Source organism: Myotis myotis, unplaced genomic scaffold, assembly GCF_014108235.1.
Source record: "Myotis myotis isolate mMyoMyo1 unplaced genomic scaffold, mMyoMyo1.p scaffold_m19_p_12, whole genome shotgun sequence".
Classification (NCBI taxonomy): Eukaryota; Metazoa; Chordata; class Mammalia; order Chiroptera; family Vespertilionidae; genus Myotis; species Myotis myotis.
In genome coordinates, this window is record NW_023416316.1 from 3,768,774 (window position 1) to 3,780,244 (window position 11,471).

The following is an 11,471-nucleotide window of genomic DNA, read 5'->3' on the forward strand; positions in this document are numbered from 1 at the left end:
CTCAGTGAACCTCAGATCCTAGCACTTCTCTGTACAAATGAGTCCCAGAGAAGAGCGGGGACGTGGGACTTGTATGAAGTCACACAGTTAATTAATGGTAAAGCCAGGCCTAGAAGCCAGGGCTCAGATGGTATGTGTTCCTGGTGCTGGGTGTGGGTGTGGGTGTGGGTGTGAGTGTGGGTGTGTGTTTGGGAGATGGGAGCCTCATTTGAGTGTCTGACAGGGATGACCCAGACAGTCCCATCCCCCAGGGGTCAGAGGGGTCAGAGTGCAGGAAGGAGGGCCAGGGCTTACAGTTAGAGGAGGGAAGTAGCTAGTGTTTATTGCGTGCCCTTGCGTGCCAGCCACTTGGGTGCCCATCATTTCATTAGACAACTCCCTGAGACAGGAATTATTTCTCCATTTTACAAGTGAGGAAACCACTCTGGAGGTGAGGTGACCCGCCCAAGGCCATCCAGCTGGCAAAGGGAGAGTGGGGTTAGTCCAGCCGTGGGCAAACTACGGCCCGCGGGCCGGATCCGGCCCGTTTGAAATGAATAAACTATTGAAAAAAAAAGACCGTACCCTTTTATGTAATGATGTTTACTTTGAATTTATATCAGTTCACACAAACACTCCATCCATGCTTTTGTTCCGGCCCTCCAGTTTAAGAACCCATTGTGGCCCTTGAGTCAAAAAGTTTGCCCACCCCTGGGTTAGACCCTGCGGGTGGGCATCCTAAGGGGAAACAATGACAGCTCCTGGATTCATTGGGAAGGGGGTGTCAGAGACTTATCCTGAAGTTGGATTTGTAGAGCAAGCCCATGGGTTTTGCTTATATAGTTAGTTGGGGGAGCTGATGGGCACAAATCGTATAGTAAAATATAGTGGGTCTTTGTCACTGGTTCCTGGCACAGAGCTAAAACACTTGGAATTTCCTGAGTGATAGGAGTGTCTTCTGTTATTCATAACAAGTCCGCCTGACCATGTGATTAGAGGTCAGAACTTCCAGCACCAAAGAAAGGAACTGGACACTGAGTCCAGTCACATGGCCAATGACTGAATTGATCATGCATCTGTGATAAAATCCCACATAAAAACCCTGAATCTGCCCTAGCCGGTTTGGCTCAGTGGATAGAGCACTGGCCTGTGGACTGAAGGGTCCCGGGTTCAGTTCCGGTCAGGGGCATGTACCTTGGTTGTGGGCACATCCCCAGTGGGGGGTGTGCAGGAGGCAGCTGATTGATGTTTCTCTCTCATCGATGTTTCTGACTCTATCCCTCTCCCTTCCTCTCTGTAAAAAAATCAATAAAATATATTTTAAAAAACAACAACCCTGAATCCATGAGTCAGAAGGAGCATTTGGGTTGGTGAACACATCACTGTGCTGGGAGGTGGGCGCATCCAGAGAGGCCTGGGAGCTTTGTGCTCAGCCCCCAAGACCTTACTGTGCTACCCGTCCAAGTCCATGTGCCCAGTGCTCCAAAATGCAAAAACCCAAAGCATCAGAGTCCGGAGGGAGGAAAGGCTTATTGACCGAAGGTGCCAATCAGGAAGATGGAGGCCCTAGCAGTTCCTCAAATCCATCTTAAGGAAATGCAGAGTTCAGGCTTCTTGCCCGGCCAGTGTGGCTCAGTGGTTGAGCATTGACCTATGAACCAGGAGGTCATGGTTTGATTCCCAGTCAGGACATATGCCTGGGTTGTGGGCTCAATCCCCAGTGTGGGGCGTGCAGGAGGCAGCCGATCAATGATTCTCCCTCATCATTGATGTTTCTCTCTCTCTCCTTCTCCCTTCCTCTCTGAAACCAATAAAAATATTTTGAAAAAATTAAATAAAGGCTAGCCCTATCTGGTTTGGCTCAGTGGATAGAGTGCATGTCTATCCACTGAAAGGTCCCAGGTTCTATTCTGGTGCATGGATAGTTTTCTCTGTCTCCCCCCTCCCTTCCGCTGTCTCTAAAAATCAATGGGAAAATATCCTCAGGTGAGGATTGACACATACATATATGCATACATACATACAGAACTTCTCAATTAAAAGAGAGTAAATGAACAAACCTTTTAAGAATTGGGTTAAATGATATCCAAGGTCCTTTCCAGCTCTGAATCACACTCCAGTTTTGGGGCTCAGGGTCCCACTGTGTAAAACCAAGCTGAGATTTGAGTGTCGCGCTCCACCGGAGCCGACGGGCGGCTCGAGTGTCCCGCGGACCCAGAGCGCCACACGCCGCGCATCTGGACACTGACCCGCCTCCAGCCGCGCCCACCACTGCGCAGGCGCGCCCAACGCGAGCACGGCCCCGCCCACGCTCTCCCGCGGCTTCAGGCCTAGGCCACGCCCCCGCGCGCCATCGCCTCTCTGATTGGGCGGCTTGCAGGAGGTGAGTCTGATTGGCAGGACGTGGCCGAAGGTGTGCGTCTGCCATGGCGGAGCGCGGGAGGAAGCGGCCGTGCGGCCCGGTAGGTGGCGAGAGGTAGGGCTCCCGGGGCAGGACACGGGCTGGGGGTGTGAGAACGAGCCGCGTGGGGTCCCCGTGGCGGGGCCGGGCTGTGCCTCCCGCTCCCTCTTGGTCGCTGATCTGAGGCCGGAAGCCCCGAGGTGTCGCATGCTGGTGGCCGAGCGCGTGCGGGAGGTGGGAGCGGGTTCTGAGCCTCAGCCGGGCAGGGTCTGGGAGCTGATCGCCGAGGCGCCTGGGGGCTACTCTGGCCGGGCCGGATCCAGGAGGTGGCACCCTGCGCGCCACCCGAGCCCTTCGGTGGCGTATCTCTTCTGACTCCCAGGACCCATTCCCCTGAACCTCAGTTTCCTCTTCTCTCCAGTGGGAACTCATTCTACAATTTTAAATAATGTTATTGGTGGATTTGAGAGAGAGATGCATGCATTGGCTGACTCTTGTATGTATACCCTGATCGAACCTGCAACCTTGGCGTATACGGATAAGGCTCTAACCACTTGAGCTACTCGGTCCTCGTTCAGCAGTTTATTAATCGCTTACTATGTGCCAGGCCTGGTCCCAGGCCCTGGGGTACAAGTGGGACCCCCTCCCAGAGTGACCATTTAGCCTCACTCCTGTACTTCTTCCCATTCTTCCAGGGCGAACATGGCCAAAGGGTTGAGTGGCGAAAATGGAAGCAGCAGAGTAAGTAGGGGCTGAGGGTGAGGGTGAGTGTCTGTGCTGGCCCTTCCCCAGGCCCTTCCAGCGGTGCACATCTAAACTTTGGGAAAAGCCACCAGGTTTGACCCCTATGGGTCCCACAGCACCCAAGATGGGAGGAAGGGGTCAGAAGCCCCGGGAGGCTCCTCTGGCTGCCCACCCAGCTCACTTGAGCACCTGGGCTGGCCGGACCTGAGTGGGAACCCCCACCGCACTGAAAGGTCATCATCTCCTAGACTGCTCCACGCCCTCTCCCTCCAAAGTCCCTCTTACCTCCACCTATTGGGATGTCTTCTTATCCAGAGAAAGAGGAGAAAAAGAAGTGGAAGGATCTTAAGCTGATGAAAAAACTGGAGCGGCAGCGGGCGCAGGAGGAACAGACAAAGCGCCAGGAGGAGGAGGAGGCAGCTGCACAGAGGGAGGACCAGGGTGAGCGGACTGGGTCCTGGGCAGGGCAGAGAATGTCATATCTGGAAGGGACCTTAGACTGACCATCAACACCCCCCCTTTGCCCACAGGGAGGCCCTACACCCTGAGCGTGGCCTTGCCTGGTTCCATTCTTGACAATGCCCAGTCGCCCGAGCTTCGCACCTACCTGGCAGGCCAGATTGCCAGGGCCTGTGCCATCTTCTGTGTGGATGAGATTGTGGTGTTCGACGAAGAGGGCCAGGAAGCCAAGTGAGGGGCCATTCTGCAGGATACCAAGCTCAGGGGGAAGGGAGGGGCTGCTAGCATTGGCTTGGGCTTGCCTGGGCTGAGAACCGTGCCTGAAATGCCCCCATTGTAGTCCTGGTGGGTAGAGCTGCAAAGTAGGGTGCTGCAGGGTCAGGTTGGGCGGACGAGCTCTTGGAGGGAACACAGAAGGCTCTTGAACCCTGTCTTTCTCTCTCCAGGACCGTGGAAGGGGAATTCAGGGGCGTCGGCAAGAAGGGGCAGGCATGTGTACAGCTGGCCCGGATTCTGCAGTACCTGGAGTGTCCACAGTAAGGGGTGAAGGGCAGGCTTCCTGAGCGTGGGGGAGGGCGGCGGAGGTACAGGTCAGGCAGAGGTGGCCTCCCTGGGAACTTCCTGAGATCTGTGTCCTTCACTAGGTACCTAAGGAAGGCCTTCTTTCCCAAGCACCAGGATCTGCAGTTTGCAGGTAAGGCTTGGGGGGGGGGTCTGACCCCCATTTCCCATGGCTCATTCCCAGATCCTGAGAAATTGCGAGACAGCTGGGAAAGCAGCCCAGGCAGAGCAGGCCTGGTGGCAAGAGGCAGCTGTGACAGAGCTGGACCTTGGACCAGGGTCCCTGCCATACCCCCATGTGCTTTTGCACCTCTCCTGACCCCACCCCAACCCCCCCCCCACCCCCGCCCACAGGGCTCCTGAACCCCTTGGACAGCCCTCACCACATGCGTCAGGACGAGGAGTCTGAGTTCCGAGAGGGCGTCGTGGTGGACCGGCCCACCCGGCCGGGCCAGGGCTCCTTCGTGAACTGTGGCATGAAGAAGGTAGGAATTGGAGCGTGGATGAACCCACGCTTCCCAGGTATACCCTGGCGATGGAGCGCCAGTGGGGTGTGTGGGTGGGGAGCCCGGGACCCAGGCATCTCAGCCCACCAGTTGCCCACTGATGCTGGTTTGGACCAGAGAAGTGCTTAAATCGGGGCTCAATAGATAAAGCCAGGAGTGAATTTATTGGTGTGTTTTTTTTTTAAAGCAAATCAACAGAAAATGGTCCTTGTGCTTTTAAAAACAAAACAAAACCCTACAAAAACAAGTTCAAAGTCACTCTGGGGCTGCTCCAATGTGATCCAGGCCACGCTGGGGATTGGAACAATTCCTTTGCCACCTATTGGCTCTCAAGTCTCCTAGGGTCGGAGGCAGAGACATGTAAATGTGTGGGGTGTCCTCCCCTCGAACAGACCAGCTGGAGGGGGTCAATGGAGGGAAAAAGGGGACATATGTAATACTTTCAACAATAAAGATTTATTTTTAAAAAAAGAACAGAAATAACTGGCTACACAGATGGAGAAAAGCATAAAAACCCTCAAAGAGAGAGAAAGCGCCCTACCCAGAATTCAGAATTGGCACAAAACAAGCATCTGTTACTCGTCACAGTGCCCTTGTAGTGAGCATTGCCTTCATGCCAGGCCCGTGCAGCGTAGCAGTCGCTGTTGTGATGGAATGCCTTCTGTTTGCTGGGTGAGCAAACAGGCTCAGAGGTTAAGGGACCCACTCAAACTCCCATGGTTAGGAAGTGGCTGTGCCACCAAAATGAGAAAGCTGAGATTTCATCTGCTCACGAAATCCTTACTTCCTACTCTGCCGGCCTAGAGCATTCATTTGAAAAAAAAAAAAAAATGTCTTTATTGATTTTTTTTAGACAGAGAGGAAGGGAGAGGGAAGAGAGAGAAACATCAACTGGCTGCATCCTGCATGCACCCCGCTGGGGATCAAACCCGCAACCCAGGCATGTGCCCTGACCAGGAATCGGATTGGTGGCCTCTTGGTTCATAGGTCAACGCTCAATCACTGAGCCACACCAGCCGGGCCCAGAGCATTCGTTTTTGACCAGTGTCTTGTGATAGTCATTTTGCAGGAATGGTGTCTTGTAAGCAGGTCTGGCTCAGGTGTGAGGGCTGAGGTTGACGTGGACCCTTTAGGTCCCTTGCCAGCCAGATTCTCCGACATCTGGGCAAGTGGTGACTCCTGCTGGTCCTGTGGGAAACCACACCCATGTCTGGCTTCTCCCTAGGAGGTGAAGATTGACAAGAACTTGGAACCTGGGCTTCGTGTGACCGTGCGCCTGAGCCAGAAGCAGCTCCCGGGTATCTGAAAGCTTCCTCGGCCTGGCCAGCCTGAGGGCTCAGACCCTCCTCCTTCCACCTCCTTGTCCCCTCAGCCCGTCTTCACAGCCTCTCCACTTCCCCCCCAGAAAGCAAGACCTACCGTGGAAAAGTCGTGTCGTCTCAGGACCCTCGCACCAAAGCTGGACTCTACTGGGGCTACACAGTCCGGCTGGCCTCCTGCCTCAGTAAGGACAGAGCTCCCTTGTATCGATCTCCTTCCTCTCTGCGTGGCAGGGCACAGGGAGCCTTGCTTGACCCAAAAGTCAGACCAACGTCCTTGTCCTGCCAACTTGCTCTGTGTCCTTGGGCAGCTGCTTTTCCTGCTCTGGGCCTTGGTCTCCCCGAGTGCTTAGCCTGGATGCTGTTAAGGACTTCAGAGGAGAAGTATCATGACCAATGGATAATGCCTCTCTGGGGTTGGGGATGGGGGCAAAAGGACCAGAGAAGTCAGAGCTGCAGTACGTGTTCTCAAAGTCCTTCCTAGCCACCCTCTGCTTTGCTTCTGCAGGATAGCACAGGCATGGCCTCTCCCTGGTCAGTGCCTGACCCCCCAGGAACAGGGGAGGGCCTGAATGACTCCTTTACCTGGGTCCCCTTCTCCACACCCCACCCAGCACACACACAGCCAGGCAGCTGTGGCTTGTGGAAAGCAGGACCCCTACTGAGCTGGCCTCACCCCCAGGTGCTGTGTTTGCTGAGGCCCCCTTCCAGGACGGGTATGACCTAACCATCGGGACATCAGAGCGAGGCTCGGATGTGGCCTCTGCCCAGCTCCCCAGCTTCAGGTGGGCACAGCTTGGAGCAGGGGCGGGGGGAGGAGGAATGGAGCAGAGGACCGGTCGGGTGGGGGCAAAACTGTAGACTGGGCACCTGCTGTGTACAGGGGCTGAGAGCTGTGGGGGCGGCTTTCATCGTGGCCTTGACGAGCAGTCAGTGATTCCCGCCACTGTGGGTGCCAGGCACGCTCTTGTGGTGTTCGGGGGCCTCCAGGGGCTAGAAGCTGGAGTGAATGCTGACCCCAACCTGGAGGTGACTGAGCCCAGTGTCCTCTTCGACCTGTATGTGAACACCTGCCCCAGCCAGGGCAGCCGCACCATTCGCACTGAGGTGAGCCTGCTTACCTCCCCTGCTTTCAGCCGCCAGCCAGGGCCTTGGGGGTCTAAGGCGGTTGCAACTCTCCCTGTGGCATACCCTGCCCACGGCTGCCTGAGCCGGCCTTCTCTGGAGATGGCCTCCTCCCCCGTGGGCCTCTCACCGCTGCAGACTTGTAGCAGGGCCTGGACATGAGTGAGCTGGGAGTTTAGACTCCTGGGTGCTGGTGCCTGTCCAGCTGTTCCCAAGCTGGGTGACCCAGGAGACCCCACCCACCCCTGCTCTGGGCCTCCATCTCCTTCACTGTATGCTCAGTGTTCACGCCCTGGAGTGTGACCGCAGTGGACAGGGCAGCCCTCCTGAAAGCTTAGTCCTGGGCATCCACAGAACCTGTGGCCCCACTTCTAAACTCAGCACAGAGGGCCGTACCTGCGGGCTCTTAGCTGGGGCTGCTCCACTGCTCCAGTGGCAGACTGGCAGGCTGACCCTGGGCCTGACCTTAACCTCAGGGCCCCGCTGGAGGCAGCAGCCAAGGGACTGGGTCCTGGGCAGTCAGGCACTGAAGATAAAATGGGAGCCAGGGCACCTGCCAGCCTCCCGGCCCCAGCCCACTGCTGCACTTCTCTTCCAGGAGGCCATCCTCATCTCCCTGGCTGCCCTGCAGCCAGGCCTCACCAAGGCAGGTGCTGGCGCAGCGGAAGGTCCGTCAGGCACTAGAGAGTGAAGCAGCAGCGGCGAAGCCAGAGGTTCTTGAGATGTCACCTGGGACAAACACAGCCAAGACTTTCTCCAAAAATAACCATCTTTAATGCGACCCAGCCACACACCCTCAGTCTGGCTGGGCTGCTGCCCTCACTTGCTGCCGGCGGTGATGGCCTTGAGGCTGCCTGCCCTTGCCAGGATATTCGGCACAAAGAGCAGCCCCGAGGCCCGCTCGATGCTCTCGATGGGCACCAGGAAGCGCTCCAGCGGGATTGCCTCGTCCACGGGCGCATTGGGCATCACATAGGAGCGAAGTTCGATTTGCCCGCCTGCTGCCTCCAGGATCAGCACCTTGAAGAAGTGGGTGGGCACTGCCACATGGTTCTTGCCGATGACCTGGTACTTCACATAGGATTTCCCATCAGCCTCTGTCCTGTAAGCAAACCCAGGCACACATAGCCTTTCAGGCTCCGGGGGAGTCTGGTTAGACCCAAGCTGCTGCCTCCAGGAAGCATTCCTTGACTTGACCCCCAAGTTGTGTCAAGCTGTGGGAACAACCCCTCATGAAGCTTCTGTGCTCTCCTTGGCTTCCCCAACAGACTGGGAGCTTCCTGCAAGGTAGACCCTCTTATCCTGTTGTCTACCGGGTCAGCAGAGTGGTGGCAATAAACGCTACTGCAAGAATCCAGCCTCCTACACGTCCACATTCATCCATGCAGATGCTGGATGCTGCCTGTCTCCCTGTGCAGGGTGAACACCAAGCAGCCAGGCACTGACAGCTGGATCCCCAGCAACAGCACCGGGCTGGGTATACAGCAGGAACCCAGAACACTGCCCGGTGGGGTGACCTCCACGCTCACCCTCAGCAGTCTACCTCACTAAAGCCAGCCTCAGGAGGCGCTTGCTCTTTAAAGTTCATCAGTGCCCTGGCCAGCCCATGCTGAGCCCTATGGGGACATCCACCTGATAGGGCCTGGATCCCACCCCAACCTATGGCATCACTCATCCAGCCGTCAGTGAGCCAGAAAAGTCACTGAGCATGCTCAGTCCTGACCTGGCAGTGTTGACCCAGAGCCTGGGACATGCCTGGAAGGGGTGAGAGGGAGACCCTGGTGCTCCCGCCCCCACCCGCTCCCCCAGTTCTGGCCTTACTTGGGCAGGAAGAGCGGCCCTGTGCAGACATAGACGTTTTGGTAGGTGCGGGTCAAGCTCCGGCTGTACTTCTCCAGGTTGTTCCAGGCATTCTGGTTGAGGTGGGGCACCTGGTAGGAGAGGGGGGCTCAGAGACTGGCTGGGACCTTTCCTCCCTGAACCCTGAGGAGCCGGCACAGCCACCAAGCCCGAGATTCCTGCAGGGTGGAGGCAAGCTTGTAGAGAAAACTGGTTCAAGGAATGGAAGTCACTCCTTTAGGCCACTTGGCCATGAGGGTGGGACCTGGACAGAGCTCAGGAGGGTGCTCCCCAGGGGCTCGTGGGAAGGCCAGCTCTCCCAATCTCCTTTTCCCGCTTTGGACCACGTGCAGAACCCAGCCGCACCGTCTTGACCTGCTCCAATTCCATCACTTGAGCGCTCCAGTCCTCAGTACAATGTCTAGTCAGAGGGAAGAGCTGACGGCCGGCAGGCGTCTCCCTTTACTCCGGAGGCAGGCGGGTATGACAGCGGCTGAAAGCTCGGTCCTAGACATCGCACGGGTCCCTTCCCATGTGACACTGGGCCGGTCACTTGGCCCCTCGGCCTCAGTCCTCTCATCATAACTAGTATTTATTGACCGCCTGCCACGGGCCAGGAAGAGTGCGCAGTACTTTTATAAGCACCGGGTCTACAGTCCCCATCGCTACTGCAGGACGCAGGTAAATGACAGTGATAGCCCCATTTTACAGGCCAGGAAACGAAGCCCAGGGCCTCAGGGTCGGACTGCAGAGCGGGTGCTGGGCGCCCAGGGCTCGGTGCCCCCGGCTTAGGGCGGGTGCTTAGTGAGCCCTGACCCAGCGCGCCCTCGGCTTTCCCGGCTGCAGAGTAACCGAGGCTCCGAGAGCCCGGGGCGGGGCGGGCGCTACCTGGGGCGCGATGTTGCTCAGGTAGAAGGTGTCGTCCATGGCTTTCTGGCTCCAGCGGTGGTTGGCGGCGGCGGCCAGGTGGCCGCGGTCGAAGCCGCTGCCGCGGTAGTCGGCGTTGGTGGCGCGGTGGTACGCGTGCACCGACTCGTCCTCGCGGAAGTCGCACGAGCGGCGGTCGCCGTCGCCGCGGAGGCGCTCGGGCCGCAGCTGCTCCACCACCCAGAGCGCGCAGCGGGTGCGCGGGTCGTAGCACAGCACGTACGACTCGCGGCTCTTGAGCTGCGCCAGCCCGGGCAGCCCGTACTTGGCCAGCTCGCCGGGGCCGCCGCCCGCCAGGGCCCCGGGTCCGGCGGGCACGACGGGCAGCTCGGCCGCCGCCGCCACGGGCAGCACTGGCAGCCGGCCCAGCAGCCCCGGCGCCGGCCGCGCATCTGCCCGCCGCCGCCGCCAGCCCTCGGCCGCCGCGCCCAGGCCGGCGCCCAGCGCCAGGGTCAGGGCAGCCCGCAGCGCCCGCATGGCCGGGAGTGCGTCCGCAGCGCCAATGGAGGGCGGCCCGAGGCGCCGGGAAACGCCGCGACCTCGAGGTGTTCGGGCCAGCGAGACTCTTAAAGGGGCCGCGTCGGCCTGTGGGGATGGGGCCGGGTGGGGGCTTGAGTGGGCGCCATGTCCGTCCCTTCCACGCTCTAAGGCTCGGAAGGGCTTAGGACTCTAACGAAGGGAGTAAGACTAATGAAGGGAGACCACTCGTGATTGGAAGTCATGGTTCCTTGTCCTTTAAGATGCGGACCTGAGGGGCGCGGCACCGGCGCTTTGGTTTGTGATTGGCCACCGCTCCACGCCGCTCCGCCTCCTCGGGTCTCCAGCGAGGAACCCCGCCCCCCCCCCGCGCGCCTGCGCAGAGAGCTCCTGCTGTGTGAGCGCCCGGAGCCAGTACCAGTCCATAGTCCAAAGTGCTTCCATCACATTTACCCCAGAAGAGTCTACAGAGGAGCTCCTAGTGGCCGAACAAGGACAAGGCAGCGGAGTCCGTCCTAACAACTGCACCACAAACCAAAAGTTCTAAGGCCAAGGTTTTCTTAACACCCAGAGAACAAGGATGCAGGCGGCCCATCCTAACTGCTGTTTGGAATAGAAACGGGCGCAATGCCAGAAAGCAGCTTGGCAGTATGTATGAAAAGCCTTCAAAAGGTGTTCACCTTTAAACCCACTTAGAGGACTGCGCTGGGAAAATAAACCGGGAACGCAAGGATTTCAACAGAAACTTCCTCGCAGTGTTATAAATGTTCAGAAATAGACTGGATTTCCAACGTTGTTAGCGTATTAGAAAGAGTAGTATGTAGCCTATAAAAATTTAAGTCATACAGCAACTTGCTCAACACCTACCATGTGGGGGCTGACAATACACAAAACTATGTATCAAGACAATTATGCATTTCAGGGGATTTGGGGCATGAGATACTGGCAAAGGCCCTTGAGGGGCAAGGGAAGGAAAGCAAGGATTGTATGCATTGGACTCTAAAATGGACAGGGACTAGGTATGTTTCAGGTTCATAAATTGCCCGGCTGACAAGTATTTGAGGTCAAAACCCTACCACACACTTAAAAATTTACCATGTTAATAAAAGTATTCATTTGCTTGGAAAAATAAGA

General features: G+C 57.4%; 2 protein-coding genes across 2 annotated transcripts; one reads left to right on the top strand and one right to left on the bottom strand.

The window, feature by feature from the left end:
* The first annotated feature begins 2,325 nt into the window (after nt 1-2,325).
* Nucleotides 2,326-8,451, top strand: SPOUT1 (SPOUT domain containing methyltransferase 1). The gene is given in 13 exon segments (XM_036329437.1): nt 2,326-2,441; nt 3,076-3,121; nt 3,440-3,565; nt 3,655-3,814; nt 4,030-4,119; nt 4,228-4,277; nt 4,499-4,629; nt 5,876-5,948; nt 6,056-6,154; nt 6,652-6,754; nt 6,929-7,076; nt 7,693-7,746; nt 7,748-8,451. Coding segments are annotated over 13 exon segments (1,239 nt in total). The 5' UTR covers nt 2,326-2,405; the 3' UTR covers nt 7,871-8,451.
* Nucleotides 7,850-11,388, bottom strand: ENDOG (endonuclease G). The gene is made up of 3 exons (XM_036329438.1): nt 9,822-11,388; nt 8,916-9,025; nt 7,850-8,196 (listed from the first exon to the last, which is right to left on the bottom strand). The coding sequence occupies exons 1-3, from the start codon at nt 10,335-10,337 to the stop codon at nt 7,914-7,916; spliced, it is 909 nt and encodes a 302-aa protein (XP_036185331.1). The 5' UTR covers nt 10,338-11,388; the 3' UTR covers nt 7,850-7,913.
* Between the last annotated feature and the right edge of the window lie 83 nt (nt 11,389-11,471).